Raw genomic sequence first — 23,083 nt, forward strand, 5'->3', positions numbered from 1 at the left:
AAGAGCAGAAGGCAGGCTGGAGAGGTAAAAGGGGGGATGGGAGAGGAGATGTAGGAAGAGCATAGCGTAGAAACTGCTCTTCTAAGGAACTAGAAAACAAATGGTAGTATATCATCACATAATGGAGCACTTGCCAAAAATTAAAATGAACTGGAGCTGTATGTATTAACAAGGATAAATCCTGAAAATATAATGTTGAGTAAAAAGCAAGTGGCAGAATATGAGAAATATGATATCACTTATGTAAATGTACAGACATGAAAAGCAGTACTACATATTTATAGGAACATCTGCAGTAGAAGTGCATAATCATGGACAGGAAGACTAATTTTGGGTCAGTGGTTGCCTCTAGGGAGGAAGGAAAGGTAATGAGACTGGGGAGGGGCTTGAGGGAGTTTTAGCTCCAGTTGTCTTGTTTTATTAGGGAAAAACAACATGAAATGATGATCATCATATTATTCCCTACTTTTCAGAAATGTTTGAAATACTTCAAAAAAGTGTTTTTAAAGACACTTGACTGTGATGGGAAATGGAAGGGCAGGGAATGGAAGCTAGAAGGTAACACAGGACTGGAGGGAGGTTTCATTTGTTGGTTTTGTTTTGAGATGTCAGAGGCGTGAACGGAACGGGCCAGTAGGTAGTAGGTTCAGGAGAAAGAGGACAGCCAGTAAGTCACATTTCTATGGAGACAGAGGGAGTCAGATGCAGAGGTGCTGTTAGACTGGATGGGGAAAAGCCACCTCTTCCTGAAACTGCATTAAAAAAGGCATGTGAGGCTAGGGAGTGGGTGTCTAGGAAATTAAAGAGACTCTCACATGATGTCCTCAACTTGTGCGGGAAAGTAGGAGGCAGGGTTTTCTCCTGAGAGGAATGGGGTGGGTGGGGAAGCATCAGGTGCGGGACTGGGAGCTTGAAAATACGTGATACATGTGCCACATTTTCTTAATCCGGGGAGAGGGGAGGGATAGCATTAGGAGATATACCTAATGTAAATGACGAGTTAATGGGTGTAGCACACCAACATGGCACATGTATATATATGTAACAAACCTGCACATTGTGCACATGTACCCTAAAACTTAAAGTATAATAAAAAAAAAAAAGAAAATACGTGATACATGTTTGGGGAACAGGAATGATGGTCAATGAAGGACACATGAAATGTTGCCCTATAATTTCAAAGGATCATCCGGGGCAGTTGAGTGTGATTCTGTGCAGCCCTAAATCTTCAGGTTTGCGTGGTTTTCCTCCAGCATGCTCATAGCCTGGCTGTGAGAGCAGGGAAGGCAGGTAGCTGGATTAGCCTCAGTTTGCCGAGAAGCTGTGGCAGAAAGATAGGAGGCCAGGATACTCAGGAGTTAGTGGGAGGTTGTCTGGAATGGTAAACTATGGGTGGCAGTCTCTAGGCCATGGAGAGAGGAGGTAGAATTATGAAAGTGGTGGACTGAGAGAAAAGGGAAGGATTTAGAGATTTGCATAAGGTTGTGGTGACTTCTTCCAATGGCAAATCTCAGTCATTATATGTGTATTTTTGTTAGTAATGTTCAGATAATAATGTTATTTCACTGTTGTGGGAGTACTTTATAATAAAGGCCAATTTCTTCCTTACTTCCTTCTACAAACAGTTGCTGAGTGCTTGTTATGGCTGGACACCTTGCTGGCTCTGGTGATAAAGAGATGAAAAAGACAAAAGTTCCTCCCTGCAAAGAGCTCATGGTGCAATGGAGGGGATAGAAAGCTGCATTGTGACAGGTTTTAGGCAAGGGGTGTCCAATCTTTTGGCTTCCCTGGGCCACACTGGAAGAAGAAAAATTGTCTTGGGCCACACATAAAATACACTAACACTAACAATATCTGATGAACTAAGAAAAAAAAATCATAATGTTTTAAGAAAGTTTGTGTTGGGCTGCATTCAAAGCCATCCTGGGCTGCATGTGGCCCACGGGCCATGGCTTGGACTGTACAGATGTGTGGAGAGTAGTGTGCAACTAACCACTCGGGGGATCAGGACTTCATGGAGCGGGGGAGTCTGCAGCAAACTTTAAAGCATAAGTTGGGACTTGACAGTGGCCAAGGGAAGATGGGTCCTCCCCCAACGCCAGGGAGCACACTGCGAAAGGCACAGGAGGTTGGAGAGAACCAGAGGCAGGGCCTGTCTGGTGAAGGGGCAGAAGGTGGGTGACAGGCCCTGCCATATCTCACAAACCTGTCCTCTGTGCTATGCTGAGGAATCCAACCTCTCTCTTAAGTGATGAGTGCAAGAGAGAAATAGGATTATTTGTGTTTTGGAAAAAAACCTTAGTTCATTGCAGAGGGCAGACAGCAAGAAGTGATGAGGACCTTTAAGACAACAATAGTGGAATTTGAGAGGCAAGAGCAGATTTGAGAACTATTAAGAAGACAGATTCATCAGCCCTGTATACACGATTGTGTAATGGAACAGAGGAATGAGGGACCCATGTAAGATAACGTGAAGTTCTGGGGTGGGTGGCTAAGTGGCTCATGGTACCATTCACCAAGATGAGAAGTACAGAACAGGCTTGGTTAGAAAGAGAATGTGTTCAGTTTTGCACTTACTTAATCCTGGCAGACAAGCAGATATAAAATGGGTTGAGCTGGAAAACAGGTCTTGGCTATAGCTTAGGGAACTTTTATCATGTTGCTCATAGCTCAAGCAGTGGGTATGGATGAGGTAACACAGGCACGATGTAAAAATGAGAAAATAAAAATAAAATAATAAAAGTGTGATTGAGGCCCACCAACACTTGGAGAGTGGAAGGAGAGGAGATTGAGAAGGAGTGGCCACAGACGGAGGTATTGAAAGGGAAACAATAGTCTTGTAGAAATCCAAAGAAGAGTTCCAGGAAAGTCAGAAAGATTAAGACTGCTCAGTGCTTTAGAGTGAGTGGCCTTAATTCCATAACAGTGCAACAGCCATTTCAGAAAACAGGTAGAAGAGGTTTAGGAGAGATGGAGGGAGAGAAAGTTGAGACTCTTCCCAGGAGCCTAGGACTGAAGAGTAAGTAAGGGAAGGTATTATCTCACAGTGGACATTGGGTATATTGAAGGGGGAATTTGGGTATGTGTGTGGGAGCATGAGAGAGAGACAGAGACATTTTCAGATGGAGAGACTTGAGTGTATTTGCTAAGGAGAAGACATCAGTGGAGGAGGAAGCATCAGAAACATATTTGAGAGGAGATGATCAGTGGAGCTAAGTCTCAGAGGATACAACGGGTTAGAAGTGTTAGCCTTAGAAGGAGAGCAGCACCTCTTCTTTTGACACTGGAGGGGAAGAGGCAAAGATAGTGTAAGGACAGTCATTTTCTAGGTGAAAGGGTGTGACATTGAGGGAGTGCATGTCTAATAGCCTCAAATTTCTCTGTGGAGGAGCAGGTCCACTGTCAGGAGGGCAGAGGCAGGGGAGGTCAGGGGGCTGGGAAGGATGGTGAGGGTGTGGGGTGGAGCTGCCATCTGGGGCTGAGCCTCCTGGGATTGGGACTGTGGCTCTGTGGCAACCTCATCTGTATGGCAGTGTGATTTTTTTTTTCTCCAGCAGCACCTTAATCTGGCTATGAGTACAGGGAGAGTACATAATTTGATTAATTTGGAGTGCCGTATTGAGTTTTAGACAAGGTGAGGTAGGAAGACAATAGAGGGGGTTTCTGAGAGCCCGGTTGATATACTCCACCATGGGCCCAGGCTTTGTAGGGAAGTAATGAAAACCAGGAGGAGCTGACGGATCTAGAAAAAAAGACAAGAATTGAAGAGCTGGGGACCTCAATGGAGTAGAAAAGCTGGTGTTGAGTTAATGGAGTGAGAAAACCCAAAGGGTGGAATGTTGGGATCAGAAAGCAGGAATCCTGGAAGTGAAGATGTTAGCCACGGAGGGGCTTGGGGTGCTGAGAAGATTAAAGGTGTAGCCCTAGGAGCGTCGCTGGAGTGCAGGTGGAGGGTGCTGGAGCCAAGGACATCAAGGCTGTATAAAGCTAGGGCATTGATGGGTCATGCTCCTGAGCAAGGAGATTTTCCACAGTGATGCAGGACAGAATGAAGAGGAGGACTAACATCAAAACCCTTAGACTGAAAGAATGACTGAGAAGCGGACAGTGATGAGAAGGATTAAACAGTGGGAGATCAGGCAGTGGTGCTTCCAGAAAGGTGGACTATTGCCAGAGTGTGGAAGAATGACAGGGTCCACGTGGCAACACAGAGCTAGGAGAACACCCGTCTCTCCTCCTGGCTCTGTGTTATGTTGGGCACGAGACGATGCACGGGACTCCCAGAGCAGGAGGATGCAGGGAGTTAACTTCCAGAACTCACTGTGGAAGAGAGAGGGAGTAGGAGGTTGGGAGTAGGATAGGCCAGAGTGAAATTGGAAATCTTATTATTTTCACCTCCAAAAAAAAAAAAAAAAAAGACTGTGAGACAGGTAGGACTATTATTTTATTTTTTGGAACTATTATTTTGAGCCCTATTTTAGAAATGAGAAAAATTGCCAAAGAACTGAAAGGCCCTGCTCTTGAGTTAGTAAGAGATCCAAGATTCACATCTGGGCCCCTTGGTGTGAGGGCACCCCAGGGTTAACCCTAGGGAGAAGCAGCTCTAGCAGGGGTGGCTCCCTTGCAGATAGAGCAGGAAGGAGGAGACTGGGGACCTAGGTCAGCTTCTCTCTCTGCCCCCAGGCAACTCGCACAGCCCGCAAAGCCATCGCCTTTGGCAAGCGCTCACACTCCATGAAGCGGAACCCCAATGCACCTGTCACCAAGGCAGGCTGGCTCTTCAAACAGGTGAGGCCACCCTGCTGTTCCGGCCACTGTAGCCTCCACCTTCTCCTCACAGAATGAGGATTCCTCTGTGCTTATGACAGGCCGTGTATTTTTTTGGTATGTCCTCCTGCTGTCTCTGTGAATGAGTCTCCTAATTTTATAAAGGCTCAGAGAAACTGAGTATCTTCCCAAAATCACACAGAAAAATTTGTCTCAAACTTGGGAGCCCAGCCCGGTTTCCTGATGGACAGATGCAATGACCTTGAAACATGCTGAATCCCCAACCCCATGGGAACAACCCACTAGCTCCCCAGCAGGTCCTGCTTATTATGGTGGGGGTAGGGGTGTCTCCTGCTAGTTTAGGGTCCACCGATTGGCACCAGATTGGCCTTGCCACTATCCCTGCCTGCCCTTCCACTCACTCATTCTGCCCATCTCTTGCCCCTGCTATCCTCCCCAGGGGAGGCACTGAATGACACAACTGGAAGGTCACAGGCAATAATCTAATGTCAGTTCCTTGCATCTGAGGTCTCCAGGGGTTGCTGCCGTGCATTAACAGCAGAGCCGCAGCTAGGGCCAGGATGTCCTTATAATTGACATGGTGCCCTTTTCCCTGCATCCCATCTCCTTGTCCATGTCCGGCTTGCAGCCCTCATATCTGCCTCTCCCATGTCCCGCAGGCCAGCTCCGGGGTTAAGCAGTGGAACAAGCGCTGGTTCGTCCTGGTGGATCGCTGCCTCTTCTACTATAAAGGTGAGCTTGGCCCTTGGACTGGCAGGGATGGCAGGAAGCCAGGACCCACTACTCTTTCTCATTCTGCCATATCCCCAAGCTTGGCTTTGGATGGGCACCAGCAGGGCAGATCTCCCCACTGTGGTCCTGGCACCAGTGGCAGCAGGATAAAAACAAAGCTCACTTGTTCACTCACACACTCACTCACTCACCCATTCAGTTCACATTCAACAATGCTTGCTAGGTTTCAGACAGAGTTCCAGCGATACACTGGGTGAACAAGGTGGTCATATGGCTGGTAAAATCCTGGAGGAATGGGGAGAGAGGATGAGGACAAAGAGGAGGAGGTCACTAGTCACTACTAGTAGGTCACCTACTAATTGGAGCTTGTGTGTGGCCTTTCCTCCTGTCCCACTGGAATGCACAGTCCCATCTGTGAAGGCAGGAACTTTTGTCAGTGTTGGTCACTGCTGTATCCACAGCACCTAAAACACTACCTGCCATTTAGTCGGTGCTCAGTCAATACTGAATGAGTGAACATGTCCTCCGGCTTCACCTTCTCTGCCGACCCCAACACCCTCTCCCTACTCTCTATTTTTAAAAGTTGTGCCAAGGCAGGCTGAGGGCACCAGCAAGAGTTGAGGTCAGTGATGGTGGCGCCAGGTGGATGCAGGGGAGGAAGTAGACATGAGGGATGAGAGGAGAGAGGGTACAATTTTTATGAAGCAGGAGAGGCTCTTTCCTTCACTCCCTTGGCCCAGGAGGGCACAGCCCTGATTTCCAGTCCTCCTGGGAGCAATTCAGTGAATCATTAACTTTGGCAAACAAAGGTTGTACCCAGTGACCCTGCAGAGCACTGCTGTCGCTGGTTGCTGTATTGCAGCCACCTGAACCCCAAGCACGGAAATCAGGAAGGGGCTGAGCATACAGAGTCCAGTCCCAGAGAAAAGCCCAAGACTCAGGGAGAGGAATCTGCCCAGGCCCAGGACCGAGGGCTGAGCCTCCAGGATATGGGGCCACAGTGGAGCCAGAGTGGGAATGAAACTGGAGGAAAATTGGGGGTTTCTGCAGAGGACAGTCTTTGGGAAGCAGTGGGGGTAGAACCTCAAAGAGCTGAGAACCCAAAGGCTCAGGACACACCAAAATGGGGGTCACTGTTCACAAAGAGATGGACCCAGAACTCCCCTAAATGCTGGTCTGGACTCTGCCACGCAGGGGCTCCATCTCTGGAGGACAAGAGCCTCAGCTCTCCTGAAGGCAGCCCTGGGGTCCAACCCCAAGTGCCTCCTACTACTCTGGTTTACCTCTTCCTCCAGGTACCATGCTGGGGTCCAAACAGAGAAGCTGATCTGTGGGCCAAGTATCGTGTAGATGTGATGAGTAGGAGGAGAAGCAGGGCTTGAGGAGTTTATACCCTACAGAGGTTTCTTCTGAACCCCAGCCAAAGGCTTTTCAGAGTCCCCAGCCTGGGGAACAAATAGTGATCCCAGGGAAGTGGAGAGGGCCTTGCCATGGTCTCATAATTGTCCCCCACACTGTCCCACAGAGCACTCCCTGCCCTTTCTTGCCTCCTGCTTCCAGCTGTGGACCTGACTAGCCAATCCATCAGGCTCCTTTGGAGATCCGGGATGAATTAGGTAATAGCTGGACTGTTAGCCCGATCCCAGGGCGGAGAGGGCCAGAGCTCTCCATGCAGGGGTGCCTTTTCCTATGGAGACATAGAACCTCAGCAGAGATCTGCAGCAGGAAAGGGCAAAGCAGGCTTTGAGTGCCAGGGAGAACCTTAGAAAGAGTTACCCAGAGGCACCAGAGAGCAGAAGGTGGGATAGTCCACTCTACAATGATCTATCCCATCACCTTGTTGCATATGTCACTGCTGGGATTGTCTCATTTAGAGAGGCAGGATAGATAGGATAGTGGTCAACAATGCTAGCTTTGGAGTTCAGTTTTTGTGTTTGAAGACCAATTTTACCACTTGTTGCCTAAGTAATCTTGGATAAATCATCTAACCTCTTTGTGTCTCAGCTTCTTTACCTATAAAATGAGGGTAATAATAGTACCTCTTCATAGGTTTGTTGGGAGGATTAAATCCATTAAGGCATTTCACTTAGAACAGTGCCTGAACGCTTCCAAAATATCAGCTCTTATTTCTTTGTTTATTTGTGCACTAGAATGCAAATTCCTTTAGGGTAGGCACTACTTCTCTCTTATTCACCTCTGTAGTCCCAGTGTCTGGAACAGCATCTCCAGGGCCACCACACTCCCTAATTCCAGGGAATGTCCTCTCGGAGCATGTGTGGTGGCCCTGAGTGCCTGACAAACAGGAAGTGAACAACAAATATGTATTGATATTTATCAGGGAGGGGCAATACACTCCTCCCAACTCTTGGCGCATGCGTGCACGTGCACACACACATGCACACCCTTCTTGTGCCTCTCTCCCTGACAGATGAGAAGGAAGAGAGTATCCTGGGCAGCATCCCCCTCCTGAGCTTCCGGGTAGCCGCAGTGCAGCCCTCAGACAACATCAGCCGGAAACACACGTTTAAGGTCAGTTGGCCTTCCCTTCCCAGGGCAGGTGGGGAAGGAAGGCCTGCTCTTCTAGAGCCTACGGGAATGGAGAAGGGCCAACAGCCATCGCCCTAAGAAATCCCAGGTGGTAGTGGTCATAGCAGTGGTGGTGGGTGGGGGGAGGGGGCGTAGTAATGGCCCCTAGACTCAGCACAGTCTCTTGTAAGGCTAGAGCAAGGCTATGCTGGGACCTTCCTCCTCTCTTGGGGGTTGGGTGGGCAATTCTCCCAAGAGTGGGCCAGTAGAGATGTGTTTCAGCATCACCACAATTGTTACTGGGGCAGGAATAGTTATGTTCTGAGTCCTTGGACTTTTTGCCCAGTGCCTGCCCCTGGGAAATCCCTCTGGGCAGAGGCAGGAGCTGTGGCTGGTGGGTTCTGAGACATTTTCTGGAAAGGCTTCCTCCCCACCATGGTTTCAGGAAACTGGACCTACCCCCAAGTCAAACTTAGTCAAATTTCAATCTTTAGCGAATATTAGAAGTTGAGTTTCATTCCACAAGAACTGCAAATCTTATGAAGAAACCATTTGAGAGAACAAGTGCACAGGAAAATGGGCCTTTCCTGCCTGCTCAATATCACTGCCTTGAACCCCTGGGGAGCCACCCGTTAAAGATGTGCCTGGAGCTGGCTCATCCTAGGCCAGTGTTTTTCCACATTTAAAAATTCATGACCCATCAAAAACTATAAAAATCTCATGCCCTTTTGTATTTTATGATGCAAAAATCATAGGTCCCTTTTCATTTTCCAAATATAAAATTATAGTATCAACTACACATTTTCTTGGTACAAAGCCCTCTCTCCCCTAATTGACAATTGCTGTCCAAGACCCTTCAAAGCTATGATATTAGATGATTGGATCTGTAGGTCACTCCTTGAGCTTCTAGAGCCTTAGAAGAAGGGACTCTGTTCCTTCCTGTCCTTCAGGCTCCAGTCACCTGGCCACAGAAAAGAGCTGGGCAGCATGCACAGGGCCCGCTACAGGGAGCAAAGAAGGACTTATTTGGCACATAATTAGTTTCCAGCCTCCCAGGGTCTTCTATGCCAGAAGTGTGAAGAGAATGAACAATTAATAAAACTCTGACTCCAGGGAGCCGGTTCTAGCTGGGGAAATAGGAACAGGCTGTTTAACCAACAACAAGTAGTCCTGTTATACACAGACACACACACACACCCACACACACAATCAAACAGCCTGTCTCACCCTCCCCACCAGACCTGTGCAGAGACACAGACACGTTCCAGCTCGGAGCTCTGCCAGCAGCAGGCGTGAGATAAACATCCCCGAGTGACTGACACACTCCCTCCACCACAGATCCCAGATATCACCTCTCTGCCCACCAGCCCCTCGCCTCCTTCCCCCTCACTGCGCTGCCTCTTTTAAACCTGACTCTGAGGGCTGTGCTCAGTGGCCCACAAAGGGTTCTGATTGTGGCTATTCCATGGCCCTTCCCCAGGGAAGGGAAGGGAGCTGAGACAGATGGGAGGCTTGTCCTGCTGTGGCCACTGAGTGAAACTCTCGGATGGCTAAGAATGAGCCAGGAACTGTTTCTGCCCAGGCTACTGCTGAATGCCTTAACCTCTCCCTAACTCTGGCCCCACAGAGGCTCCAGGGGCTTTGCCCCGCTGGGACAGCTCCCTCAATTCTCTGGCCTCCTTTCATAGTTCCAGGCCAGCGCCCCTGCCCATTCCCCATCAATGGCCCTGTCTTTTCCCAGGCCCTCTGCCTTCTCCTGTCACAGCACTTGTCCCTGTGCCTCTGCTCTCTCCTTGTTTCCCGCGGCATGTTTTGTCCCCCAGCGTGACTGTCAGCGCTTCAAGTGCAAGAGCCTGTCTTTGCCTTCCTTGTGACTGGTGCCCCCAGCGAGTTCCACACACACAGGCTGCTCCCTGGATGCTCATTGAATTGAGGAATTCATTTGCTGCCCGCTCCCACCCGCCCCAGGACACACCCACGAGCCCTGCCTGTGTGTCTCCGCTCTACAATAACCCTGTGTTCTCCACCCAGAAGACTTGCTTGGGCCCCTGGTCTCTCTATCCCCCATCCGTCGCAAGTCTCAGCTTCTTACGTCTTCACTGGCTTTTTGTCAACACCTCCCCTGCCCTCTCCCACACCTGCCCCGAGCTCCGCCTACATGCTAAGCCCTCTGCTGGAGGGTGGGGACCAGAAGAAGGAGGCCCACCCCTGCCTCTTGCTGGGTAATGGCTCCTGTCAGAAAGAAAATGAGGGCTGGGGACAGGTGGAGGCGAGGTGGGACCAGCTGCAGCTGAGGAACCTTTTGAGCATTTAGAGGGTGTGGGTTTGACGTCACTGTTCAGGGGAGCCCTGAAGCTATCTCAACCCCCAGAGACCTAGGATTTAGGGCTCAAGGGGTCAGAGGCTGGAGTGAGGCTCACATCCCAGACTCTGAATCACTGCTAGATGTCCCCTGTTGAGTGGGCTAAGCTAGGCTACTGAGGATCTCGCTGGGAAGTATGCTGAGGTCCCAGAAAGAATTTAGTCCTGTGGCCTCTTTTCCTTTGGCCTAAGAACTTTGGATTTCACCAGGCAGACTCTTTTCCCGTGAAATAGATGCATCAGTGAAGACCAGAGCAAAACCACAACTTGTCTGCAGTTACAGAGCTGGTCAGGAGCAGAGCCAGGCTTAGCACTGCGATTCCCTGACTCACTCTCCACCACCAGCCCGAATTTCCCTGGTGCAAGCTCTCCACTCCCCACCCCTTGGTAGGCAGAACTGGGCATTGTTGGGTGCTGCCATTCCCAGGGGGGACGCTGAGTAGAAGGGGAGAATCTGAATATTTCCCCCTTCCCTGTGCTCCTCACCATTTCCTGCCACGTCGTCTTCTGTCTCTCCCTCTGGTGTTTGGTTGACCTGTTCTCTGCTTCTCCTCCTTCTGACCGTGTGAGGACCCCTCCTCTGGACAGGAGCTCTCTTCTGGGTTCCCGCCCGCAGTACCTGCTCGCAGCCGCCAACTAGGTAGTGTGCCCCATCTGTATGCCAGTGCCTGCTTTGCATGCCCGCAGAGAGGGGCTTGGCTGTCTCTCCACATGGAAGAGACAGTGCTAGCTTCTCAGCAGTGAAGCTGGGGCTAAGATTGGCATGTGCTCAGGGGGTCCTCTCTCCCAGACATGGGGTCATTGCCTTCGAAATCAAACATGGAATTTGCCGGGAGAATGGGTGTGATCATTGTCCCTCCTGCTTTAATTACCCCAGGTGGGGCAAGTAGGCTGATCTGGTTATTGGGCTGCCTAATGGTGCCCAGAGAGCCAGCCAAGGTGGATACCTGGGTACCAGCTGGAGCCCTCGGGGTAGCTGCAAGCTTTCCTCCTCACCTTGCTCCTGAGCTCCGCATGGGGAAGAGCCTCAGGTGCAGGGAATGGCCCAACTGACTGCCCATTCTGTGGGTGTTGGTGTCTTCTCCCAACAGGTGACTGTGTGCTGGGTGGATGAGGCTGAGGCCAGCTCCACGCGCTGCCTCTCCCCACAGGCCGAGCATGCCGGGGTCCGCACCTACTTCTTCAGTGCTGAGAGCCCGGAGGAGCAAGAGGCCTGGATCCAGGCCATGGGGGAGGCTGCTCGAGTACAGATCCCTCCAGCCCAGAAGTCAGTGCCCCAAGCTGTGCGGCACAGGTGAGTGCCAGGGAATTGAGTGTGGGGGTGCAGGAAGAATAAAGAGGGGAATGGAAGACACACCCAGCTCTGGGCCATTGCTAATCCCAGTGTGCCTGCTTGAAGCCCTGGAGAATGTGTGAGCCATCTCCTTGCATCCAGGCGGGAGGCCTGGCTGAGTGATTTCAGAGCCTGAAGTCTCTCTTCCCCTAGTCAGCTCCTCCTCTTCTCTCTGAGCTGTGGGAGGCCAAGAGAAAAGCCAGGTTCCGTTAGGGCCTGGCCAGGAGCCAGAGGTCAGGGTCATTTGCTGGTTTTTCTCGGCTGTGTGTGTTAAGCACACTGCCTTTGGAGGAAAATAAACTCAGGGTTGAATCACACCTTGTCCACTTGGCTGCAGCGTGACCTCAGTGCAAGGGACTCATGCTCTCTGAACCCGAGGTTCCTCTGCTCAAAAACCAGCAAATATAACTCTACCTCATAGGGCTGTTGTGAGGCCTACACAGAGTGCGTGTAAAACACTCAACATGCAGTAAACTCTTAACATATGGCCTCTCCCATCGCCCGCCGTCACCCGCGGTCTCAGCGTCTGTCTCTCCCTTAACTGGATGTGGAGTCTTGAGTTAGGTGCTAAGGGGGATCCAGGAAAAGGGGGCTTCACTGTGTAGACTCCAAGTCCACATATCTTAGAAATGTTTACCAAGCAATGTTTCAACAATCCCACTTGAATGTGTGGAGTTTGGGAAGCTGTAGGGGGAAAATTGTCACAAATTTCCATCTTTGCTTCAACCAAGGGGCATAATTCCAAGAGTTCATTCATTCGTTTCACAAATACTTACTGTAAATATAAACGTGTATAAGGCACTGTAGTGGGTGCTAGGAACACAGGGGAAGAAAGTCTGCCATGTTCCTACCCTTGTGGGGCCTGTATTCTCACGGAAAGTCAGTCCTGGAAGAAATGTGTTTTGGAGAAGGGAACTAGCGTGTTTATGTGCTTGTGAGTTTGAAAGCAGAAACTTCTGCTCCTGGTGCCCGCCATGTTTTATCTCACAGCAGTCCTAGGAGGGGAGCTATTGTTATGCCCATTCTGCTGATGAGGAGCCCAAGACTCTTGGCAGTTAAGTAACTTTCTATAGGAAAGACAGCTGCCCCGTGACAAGCCTTTGTCGCTGGAGTATCAAGGACAGTTACTGATGTGAGTGCAAACCCAGTTTGGGGAGCTGGGTCAGGGAGAGATTGCAGAGAGGACCAAGACTAGGTGAGGTTAGTCATGCCATAGCTTGAAGGCTGGGCTCAAAGCAGACTGGCAGAGGGGAGTGGGGTGGAGAATGACCTGCAGAGAAGACATGGGGGGCAGAGTTAACACAGCAGGTGTGGGCAGGGGCGGGTTAGGTTGTATAATAATTTCCCAGGCTGGAGTGAGAAGATGAAGAGGTGGGACTTAGGAAGCATAATTGGAATTCATAGAATCCTGGTTCCAGCCACCTCCCTGCCCATCCCTCCCCACTCCTCTTCTCCTTCCCAGTCTGGCACCCCCTGCCCCACTCCATGCTGGGCTAGAGTCACTGACAGCATCTCCCTTGGCATTCTGCAGCCATGAGAAGCCAGACTCGGAGAACATCCCACCCAGCAAGCACCACCAGCAGCCGCCCCACAACAGCCTCCCCAAGCCTGAGCCAGAGGCCAAGACTCGAGGGGAGGGTGATGGCCGAGGCTGTGAGAAGGCAGAGAGAAGGCCCGAGAGGCCAGAAGTCAAGAAAGAGCCTCTGGTGAAAGCCAATGGCCTCCCAGCTGGACCAGAGCCAGCCTCAGAGCCAGGCAGCCCTTACCCCGAGGGCCCAAGAGTGCCAGGGGGTGGGGAACAGCCTGCCCAGCCCAATGGCTGGCAGTACCACTCCCCAAGCCGGCCAGGGAGCACAGCTTTCCCGCCTCAGGATGGAGAGACTGGGGGACACCGGCGGAGTTTCCCACCACGCACCAACCCTGACAAAATTGCCCAGCGCAAGAGCTCCATGAACCAGCTTCAGCAGTGGGTGAACCTGCGCCGGGGGGTACCCCCGCCTGAAGACCTTCGGAGGTGAGGCATGCTGGCGGCTGGGGTGGGGCTGATACGGTGTTATGGCTAGAGCGTGCGAGTGGGGTCACAGCCCACAAGGCATCCCCTGTTGGAAACCTTCTGGAAGCAGGCTGAGTTGGGAAACCAAGCAAATCCCATGCTTCCTGGCTTGCCCAAATCCTGCCTGCCCCGTGGCTCCACCATTAGAGTCTGGCTGCTGTCCCTGATTTTTGGTTTCTCTGTCTGCTTCCTTCAGAAGAAGGGACGGAGCGCCCCAGTGCCTCTCCATGGCGTGCTGGGGAGCCCAGAACACAGCAGGCTTCAGGAGGGGGCCTGAAGTTGTTATAGTCATGCATCCATCCAAGCTATGAGCCCTCCTACAACATCCTCTCCTCCAGTGCTCCACCCACTTGAGACTCACTAACTGCCAGACCAACTCATTCCATTTTTGAACAGCTCTAATTGTTTTAAAGCCATGATTTATATGAAGTTAAAAAACAAAACAAAGTAGCTCATTGGTCCCAACATGGCCATCTATGACCATTTACTCCTTTATCCAATGACTGGCTTTGAAATATCTGGGGACATTTATTGGGCCCAATGGTGTCCCTCAGGGCAAACGGGCTGCAGGCTCCTTCCCTGGGGATTTGGGCAGCTCCAGGGACTGCAGGCCACAGCTTCAGGAAGGCCATGGGGCCCTGGAGGAACCTGCCCTCTAGTGGCCTGAGCGGCTGCGCATTGCTGGTGGTCTGGTGCCTGGGAGCATCAGGCCTGCTCTGGGGAGAACCACTTGGGATGAGTCCCAAGAACCTACTGGTTCTGTCCTTGACAAGATCATACAGTCAGGAAGCTGGGCATGGTGGCTCACACCTGTGGTCCCAGTTACTACTCTACACGTGGATGTGGGAGGATTGCTTGAGCCCAGGAGTTCAAGGCTGCAGTGAGACTTGATGGCCCCACTGTACTCCAGGCTGGTGACAGAATGGACCTCATCTCTAAAATAATATAAAATGGACCTTATCTCTAAATGGGGTCCTCATCTCTAAATCTCTAATGGACCTCATCTCTAAAATAATATAAAATAGATCAGGACGCCGCCCTTTCTTTCATCCCTCCTACGTTGCCCTCCTTCAGATGCCTGGTAGACTTTCTTCTATTTGCCTCTCTCAGAAAAGATCTGATAAACTGGTTCATGCTGAGATGGAGATGGCTGATAAGCCTTCACGTTTCTTCCTAGGGATATGTCATTTTAAAGAGACAAAGATTGAAGCTCTGAATGGTGCAGTGTCCAGCCTTGGGGAGTTGGTTGAGGAAGGGGGCTGTGAGGACAGGAGTCTTTCCCTCATCTCTGGAATAAACCTCAGCCCCTGTGTACCTATTCAAGCACCCTGCTCTAGGCTGGGGGACCTGGAGGTGGGGCTGGGGTGGGTGGAGGGGTGCCCGTGTTGTCTGCCTTCCTTACAATGTCCTCTCTCTCTCAGTCCCTCTAGGTTCTACCCTGTGTCTCGCAGGGTCCCTGAGTGCTATGGTCCCTACTCCTCCCAGTACCCCGATGATTACCAGTACTACCCGCCAGGGGTGCGGCCGGAGAGCATCTGTTCCATGCCAGCCTATGATCGGATCAGCCCGCCCTGGGCCCTGGAGGACAAGCGCCATGCCTTCCGCAATGGGGGTGGCCCTGCCTACCAACTGCGAGAGTGGAAGGAGCCCGCCAGCTACGGGCGGCAGGATGCCACCGTCTGGATCCCAAGCCCCTCCCGGCAGCCAGTCTATTATGATGAGCTGGATGCCGCCTCTAGCTCCCTGCGCCGCCTGTCCCTGCAGCCCCGCTCCCACTCTGTGCCCCGCTCACCCAGCCAGGGCTCCTACAGCCGTGCCCGCATTTACTCCCCTGTCCGCTCACCCAGTGCCCGTTTTGAGCGGCTGCCACCTCGCAGTGAGGACATCTATGCTGACCCTGCTGCCTATGTGATGAGGCGATCCATCAGCTCCCCCAAGGTGAGCCACCAGCCTGCCCTTCCTTCCTCATCCCCTGAGGTCCCCAGAAGCCTAAGACCATCTATTGAGAAAAGGCAGAGATGTGAGAGCATCTGGGCCACGGGGCCACTGGGCTGTGTGTCTGCAGGACCAGCAGTGCTGCCCAGGGTAGCCCCTGGCCTGTGGTTCCGTCTGTAGGAGAGCTGTCTTGGGGATGGCTTTGCCTCTTGAGTGGGAACATTGCTTTCTGTACATGCTCCCAAGTTGTGCCAGAAACCGTGCCGTCATATAAGAGGGCAGAGAGGGTTCTGTCTTTTCAAATCTTGAGGACCTGGACAGATCATTGCAAGGGGGGCTGCTGTCCATTTCAGTTTGGGATCTGCTCTGGGACTGAACACAAATACCTCTAACCTCGAGCTTCAGCTGGTGGGGAACTCCGTGTCCCAGCCAGACCCCTCACCTCTGCGATCCCTTTCTCTTCCAGTATGATTACCTGGGAGACAGGCGGCCAGTCCCTGCAGGACTGTTCCCCTACAACTACCCACCATCCCCCACGGTCCACGATAAGATGGTACGTCCTTTCTCCCCTCCACCTGCCTCAGGGCCTCCCCGCACCATGCTCTACTCAGGGTGGAGCTAAACTGGGGCGGACTCCAGGGACGCTCTGTGCCTAGTGCCTGGCCTGGCTGGTTTTTAGCAGCCTCTGGATACCTCCTCCCTCCCAGCCAGGACTCTAGCCCCAGTATCAAGTTTGGTGCCAATAAGCCCTTCTCCTCTGTGACACAGGCCGTGGAGGAGGGATGAGATCTGGGCGCATGTAATATCCTGGTCCCTCTCTTCTGCAGCATGCAGGAGAAGGGGCCTAGGCAGGAAAAATCAGGCCAGAGCTCCTAACAAGAAGCAAGATCTTCTAAATTTTTCCCCCTGAAGCATAGTTATTTCATGTTTGTCCTTTGCCTGGAATGCCACTTTTGGGGAGAGATACAAGCGATATGATTGAGGGAGAAAAAATTTTCCGAATTGCATCTCCTCCTTTTTCTCTGCCTCTTTCTACTTGTGTCTCTCCCTGGAATTTGTTCTCCTGAGAACTTTGCCACCACCTAGAGACCTAGATGAGATGCTCCGCTTGGGAGGGTTGGAGAGGACCACTGGGATCAACAGGCAGAATCCTTGTCCAGAAAGCCTGTTGCTGACTCGTTTCCATAACAGTACCAGGAGGCCAGGGTGGAGGAGGGCTGGGCAGGCTGGAGGCTAGGCGGCTGCTCCTTCCCCTCTCTGTCTGATTCTCACTCTGCCAGTGTCCACAGCGTATAAGCCTTGCCCACAGCAAACACACGCACCCAGAAACAACCGATTTTTCCAGAAAACTCAGAAACAGCTGCTAACAAGTGCTGCCTAAATTGCTCTGATGGCACTCACCTCTCCCAGGGAGGCCTAGGCAGACCTAGGAGAGATGGCGCTGGGGCCTGCGTGTGTCCCTCCTCTCCCTGGAGTGTCCAGTAGAGAACTACTTTGCCTGCCCACATCCTCAACCCCTCCCTTCCTGAGAACTCCTCAAGGGCAGAGGGAGAAGCCTCCCCTTGTCCTTGTCGCTAACTCTTAACTGCTTTGCTTCTTTTTTTATTGTTTTCTTTTGTGTGTTCCTGTTTGTTTGTGTTGCTGTTTGGCCTCTGGGCCTCGGGCTCCGGGTAGGATGAACTTTTAGATCTTCAGTTGCAAAGAAACCTAGAGTATTTGGATCAGCAGGTAGGCAGAGCTGGTGCCCCCCTTACCATCCCACTGCCTTCCTGTCGCATCTCTCCACTCCTCCCCACCTCCTCATCTTCCAGCCATTTGACAACCTTTGTTGGTGCAAGCAGGACACAACAAAGTGGCTTATGTTTTGGTTTGCGCCTACACACCCCTTCTCTTCAAAGCCCTTTAGGACAGCTGGGAGTTTCCTGGGGAAAGAAGCATAATAAGTAGGCACATGAATAATTAATGCCACCTCTTATTTCTCCAGTGCTCAGCTCAGATGGAACTGCCCCCAGGGGGCAGGTGGGAATTTGCATTTTTTTCTGGCGAGAGGAGGGAGTCGCAGAGTCGAGGGAGCTCTAGGCTGGGCCTAAAATGCTAGGGATTTAGTTCAGCCTGAATCTGGGAAATCATCTTATCATATTTTATAGGTTGTTGTTAAACTCCATAATTGGTAAACTGAGGCCCACAGACCCTCCCTAGGATGATTTTTAAAGTAATATTCACTCAGTGTATTCATTAGTTCCTCCAAAAGCCCTTTTGCATAAACAGCACGTGCATTCCTGAGAATTCAGTGCAAACTGAGGGAGTATTATCAACCCAGTTTTACAGGTGAGCAAGCTGAAGAGGCAGTGAATGTTCCATGAGCTGCAAGCAGTGGCTGCCTGGTCTCTGCTCCAGGGCTCTAACCCTTTCTTGTCTTTTAAGCTAAGGGAGCTGTGAGACTGAGTTTAGACAGGCTGGGGGTCAATATGCTGGGTATTTATATAAGCACACACTCTTAAGTTCAGATCTGTGCTACAAACCACGACCTAGAAGTACACAACACTGTCCTGTGGGGGCAGCCTGGAGGGGTAGAAATAATAATAATAATAACAACAGCTACAATAATTGGATGCCTCCTCCATGCCCCATACTATTCTAAGCACTTTTCAGATCTCTAACTCATTTAATCTTCACTATAACCCTGTAAGATGGATGCTGTTATTACCCCCATTTTACAGTTGAGGAAACTAAAGCACAGAGAGGTTGAATAACATGCCAAGAACACACAGCCAGTGAACAGCCGAGCTTGGACTGTGACTCCAAGCTTCTGACCCAGTTTACAACCGAGGAAACATCTAATGTGTGACAAAGCTGCCATCAAACCTCATTAGGATGAGTTCATGCTCTTAAAGTTACAGAAAAAAAAAATTTAAATTGAGATGCTATAGCTGCAACTGTTGGTTCTTCTAGTCACAAGCCATGTGACCCATCTCACCGGGGCTTCATGTTGATGTCGCAATTCAATTTTGTAATAGGCCTCAGGCACTAGGAAGCACCAATGTCCACAGTTCAATAAGCAGGGATGGCTCCTGGCCCTGGAGGCCATTGCATTCCAGCTCCAGAAGCAGCTCGTTGTGTCCACACCATGAGCATTCTGGGCCATGTGGGAACAGATCCCAGGATTCCAACTTGGAGCAGGGCCGGGAGGTCCAGGATCCTGCTGATGGGAAGCAAGATCCAAAGTGCCTTGCAGGGGTGAGGAGCAGGGCTCAGGGCCCACCCACCTCCAGATTCCTGAGCAAGCTGTCCTCCCTGTCACCCATGTGATTGGCTTTCTACTCCATCCACAATGCCCAGCTGTCCAAGCATTCAGTGCAGACAGCAGAGTCCCTTCCTGCAGGCTTTTGCCCTCACAGAGGGGCTGGGCCATTAGGCTGGGGGCTTCAGAAATAGCCTTCCAGAGGACTCCCTCATGGATAAAGGGTATTATTCCTTTTGTTTGTTTGTTTGTTTGTTTGTTTTGAGACAGGATCTCACTCTGTTGCCTAGGCTAGAGTACAGTGGCACAAACCTAGCTCACTGCAACTTCTACCTCCCAGGCTCAAGTGATCCTCCCACCTCAGCCTCGTGAGCAGCTAGGACTACAGACAGGTGTGCAGCCACCACACCTGGCTAATTAAAAAAATTTTTTTGTAGAGATGGGTGTCCTACTGTGTTGGCCAGGCTGGTCTCAAACTCCCAGCCTCAAGCGATCCTCTCACCTCTGCCTCTCAAAGTGCTAGGATTATAGGCGTGAGCCACTGTAGCTGGCCAAGGGTAGTACTCTTAAAAGGCAGTCTTGTATGATGAGAAGAGTCCAGGGCATAGTCAGACACTGCTGCTCTAGTTCTAGCTCCGCCATTTACAAGGAAGTTTTTTTTTTTTTAAATCTTGAAAAAGTCACTTAGTTTCTCTGGGGCTTTGTTTTCTCAATCATAAAATGGGCATTGTAGAACCTGCCCTTTCCTTTCAACCTCACAGATGTATTGGGAGAATCAAGTGGGGGTGCATATGTGAGCTCTTTGTCAGGCATCGCAAGGAGTGACAATCACCACTTGCTGCTGTTATTATTTTGTTTTTCCCAAACTCAAAAATATCAACGAGCACTTCTTACCATGTGTGAGGCACTGGGTTAGGTGGTTTCTTACAAAATCTAACATTTTGGAGAGACAGAAGGTAGCACACAAGAATCCTCCTAGAGGTAAGACCCACCTGTGCTGAAAGATCCCCAAAGCCGCAGCACAGGCGGGAGCAGGCCAGGATGAGAACACTCCTGCTCGCTTCCTCTACTGCTCTGGATCTGCTTGTTGGGGAAGGAATGAGATACCCACAGGTTACCGTGCAGGGATGGCTCCCGGCCCTCAAGGCCCTTGCATTCCAGGGCTAAAGAGGTAGAAAAATCAGTTCCTAGGAAAGCCTTTAGAAATGCTGCAGACCCTGCAAATGGGGTGGTGGGTGCCCTGGCCCTGCGTACAACATGTAGAAGCAAGGCTGTATTTGGGCCGCTGCCTAAAAGGGGTAAGAGGAAGAAAGGACAGTGTGGGTACAACTGAGACTGGAGAGTTGACGGAAAAATCACATGGGACCCTCTGAACAGGAACCTCAGATAATCTTCCCTAATATGGCTCTTTCCTCCCTTCCTCATTCACTTTCCCTTCCAGAAAGCTTTGCCTGCACAACCCCCTCTGTCTTCTGCCACCTTCCCCTGTAGAACAATGGAGTTAAAGGGACACAGCCAAGGACATTCCCTGATATCTTCACTTTTTGGTCCTTTCCCATTGGAACCAGTGGGGGAAATGATGGCACTTCTGGTTGATTTGTTGACCTGCCCTTTCTCCCACCCCTCCTTTCCCTTCCTCTTCCTCCTCATCCCGTCCTTTCTTCCATTTCTCTCTTTTTAAATTGGCAAATAGTCTTTCCACTTCCATGTTCCTAAAGATTCTTGAAATAGAAAGAATGTGTTGGAAACCCTGGTGTCCCTTTAATGTGGCTTGCTTGTTTTGGCCTCCTTGTTTGCTCCCTAATGTCATCTGAGATCCTCATGGATGCTGCCAGCCCAGCTCTGGAAACCGTGTTTAGCACTTTCTGCACTAGAGCCGAGGGTGGGGAGGGCAGGGGCAGGGAGAGGGGCCAGGCCTCTGTATCTGTGGTGGCCCATCCAAAGAGCAGGTCCTAGATTTCCTTTTTTGTTGTTTCACTTAGTTCAACTTTGGGGAGATCAATCTTCCAACTGCCTCTATGGTCTTTGTGAAAAGTGGTGTGAGAAATGAGATCAGGGCAGGGAGATGACAACCGTGGCCAATGCGGATGGGACAACAGCCAGGCACCCTGGGGAGGCCTCTGCAGTGCCTCCAGCAAAGTCCCAGTGGCCTCCCGGACACTTCCGTGGCCTTTCTGCAAGGACAGCTTCAATGCTGGTCCTGAAACAGAGGTCACTAGGGGTGAGCAAGGAGTGAGGGCAAGCTCAGGGTGCTGGGGGAGCTGCCCTCCCCTGTTTACTGGGAAACAAGCACAGGTGGGTGAAGGGGAGATACCTACATGTGGGTCGGAGTGTGAATAGTCCGTTCCTTCCTCTGCTGCAGATGAGTGAGAGCGAGACTCTCATCAGTATGGTGAACCGCATGGTGGAAAACTCCTCCCCCAGGTCCCAACTCTTCATGCAAGTAAGACCTCTGCCTGGCAGCATGGTCCCTGCCAATGCCATTTCAGCTGCTTGTGCATGGTCGAGTTGCCCATCTAGGATAAGGCTCACGCCACCCAACCCGCTCATCTGCCTGGACACAGGCTTGGCCTGGTCTTCCTTCCTTAATTCCACTATGTCACCTCCATTCTTCACTTTCATGGGTAAACCCAAGGCCCATTTCCCAAACCATCAAAATAGCCAGCACCAACATCTCATGCCATGCTGGGGATCGCAACTCTGCTCTTGAATGTTCTGATTTCGATTTCATATTTGTAATATCTTGACAGACGTCACTGGGGTTAAAGGCATGAGGGGTGTAATGGAACCATCTAATGTCAAAGGTGTATAGAATGTGCTGTGGTCACCAGATGTGGCATCCAGGCTAGGCAGCATTTGCTGGACCCAGAGATGCTTCTGAATTCTTGCCAATTTTGGTTTAGACACAAGCCCTGGTGTTTAGTCTACTAGGGCAATAATTTTCAACTGTTCCCAATGCTCATTCCAACCATTCCCCTATGTCTTATCCCCACAGACAGCCATGGAGTTCACTGATGTTCTCATGGTGGTTACCAACAAGCCATTGGGAGCTGCACACCCTGCAGTCGCTCTTGGCAGCAGACCCTAGTGCTTGGGGGAGAGGAAATACAGAGCATGACTCAAGCAGAGTTCTGATCTCTCCAGAGTCAGCCTAGGACAACTGGGATGGGGTTAGGCCGGGCCATCCCAGGCTTCCAGCCAGGGGATGTAGAATGAGCTCAGGTCCCTGGAACAGAAGCTACCAGAGGTGATGGACCATGGTCTCTGGCAGGAGCACAGCGGGATTGTGATGTTAGCTTCCTATCCCTGCATACCCTCATCCTGCCCCTGCTGCAGTAACCGGCCTCATGTTCCTGCAGGTCCCTCCGTACCCAGAAGTGTTCCGGGAAAGCCTCCACACCTACAAGTTAAACGAGCAAGACACAGATGTAAGAGCAGTGCCCCCTGCTCCCTCCCTCCACTCCAGCCTCCCGCTGCTGTCCTCTGCGGGGGCAGTCTCTCCATCCATCTCTCTTCCTCTGCGGGGGCTGTCTCTCCATCCATCTCTCTCCTTCTGGTGGCTCTTCATACCTTTGATTCATGTCTTCTCTCACCACAAGATTCTGCCTACCTCCTCCTCATCCCCCTTCTTTTCTGATCTACCACCCACTCACCTTTCCCTCCCATGCTGGCTGTATCCGTTTCTTCACTGAGCGCTCGGCCCTTTTGCCTACAGCAGTGAGATCTGCTTGTAACATGAATGCAGACTTTGTTGGGAGATAGATCAGTCAGTCTATTCTGTGCCCGGCATGGCGTTAGTCCCTACAGGTAACTAGAAAGGAGAATACGGCTATGCCCCTGCCTTCAGGGAGCTTCAGGGTAAGTGGGAAGTGCCAGGTAGCAGCAGGAGGTGGCAACACAGTATCCATGTAGTGAAGAGGAGCCATAATAGGTTCTGCCAGGTGCAGGGAAGTGAGGCCATGTGGGCTAAAGGTCAGGGACAAAACAAGCAGCATGTGAGTTAGGCCTTGAAGTTAAAAGGCCCAGAGGGTAAAATCTGACTCAGTAGAAAGGAGCAAAGCAGGTATTTGAGGAATGGCATGAATAAAGGTGTGGACTAGGAAAGCATGAGCCC

At 51.1% G+C, this 23,083-nt stretch overlaps 1 protein-coding gene across 6 annotated transcripts in view; it reads left to right on the forward strand.

The window, feature by feature from the left end:
- Positions 1-23,083, forward strand: part of PLEKHA6 (pleckstrin homology domain containing A6) — an 88,553-nt gene that overhangs the window by 34,601 nt on the left and 30,869 nt on the right. For 2 of the 6 annotated variants that reach the window (XM_054479133.2, XM_054479125.2), the window contains exons 4-13: positions 4,684-4,788; positions 5,448-5,520; positions 7,949-8,049; positions 11,559-11,701; positions 13,272-13,754; positions 15,215-15,731; positions 16,195-16,281; positions 17,403-17,456; positions 21,332-21,412; positions 22,329-22,397. In XM_054479133.2, the coding sequence (XP_054335108.1) occupies positions 4,684-4,788; positions 5,448-5,520; positions 7,949-8,049; positions 11,559-11,701; positions 13,272-13,754; positions 15,215-15,731; positions 16,195-16,281; positions 17,403-17,456; positions 21,332-21,412; positions 22,329-22,397 (1,713 nt within the window). Of the gene's footprint in view, positions 1-4,683; positions 4,789-5,447; positions 5,521-7,948; positions 8,050-8,192; positions 11,048-11,498; positions 11,702-13,271; positions 13,755-15,214; positions 15,732-16,194; positions 16,282-17,402; positions 17,457-21,331; positions 21,413-22,328; positions 22,398-23,083 lie in introns of those variants that run through there. The other 4 variants (XM_063646900.1, XM_054479147.2, XM_054479142.2 and 1 more) reach the window with 3 other exon arrangements.

The sequence above is a fragment of the Pongo pygmaeus genome, chromosome 1 (assembly GCF_028885625.2).
Source record: "Pongo pygmaeus isolate AG05252 chromosome 1, NHGRI_mPonPyg2-v2.0_pri, whole genome shotgun sequence".
Classification (NCBI taxonomy): Eukaryota; Metazoa; Chordata; class Mammalia; order Primates; family Hominidae; genus Pongo; species Pongo pygmaeus.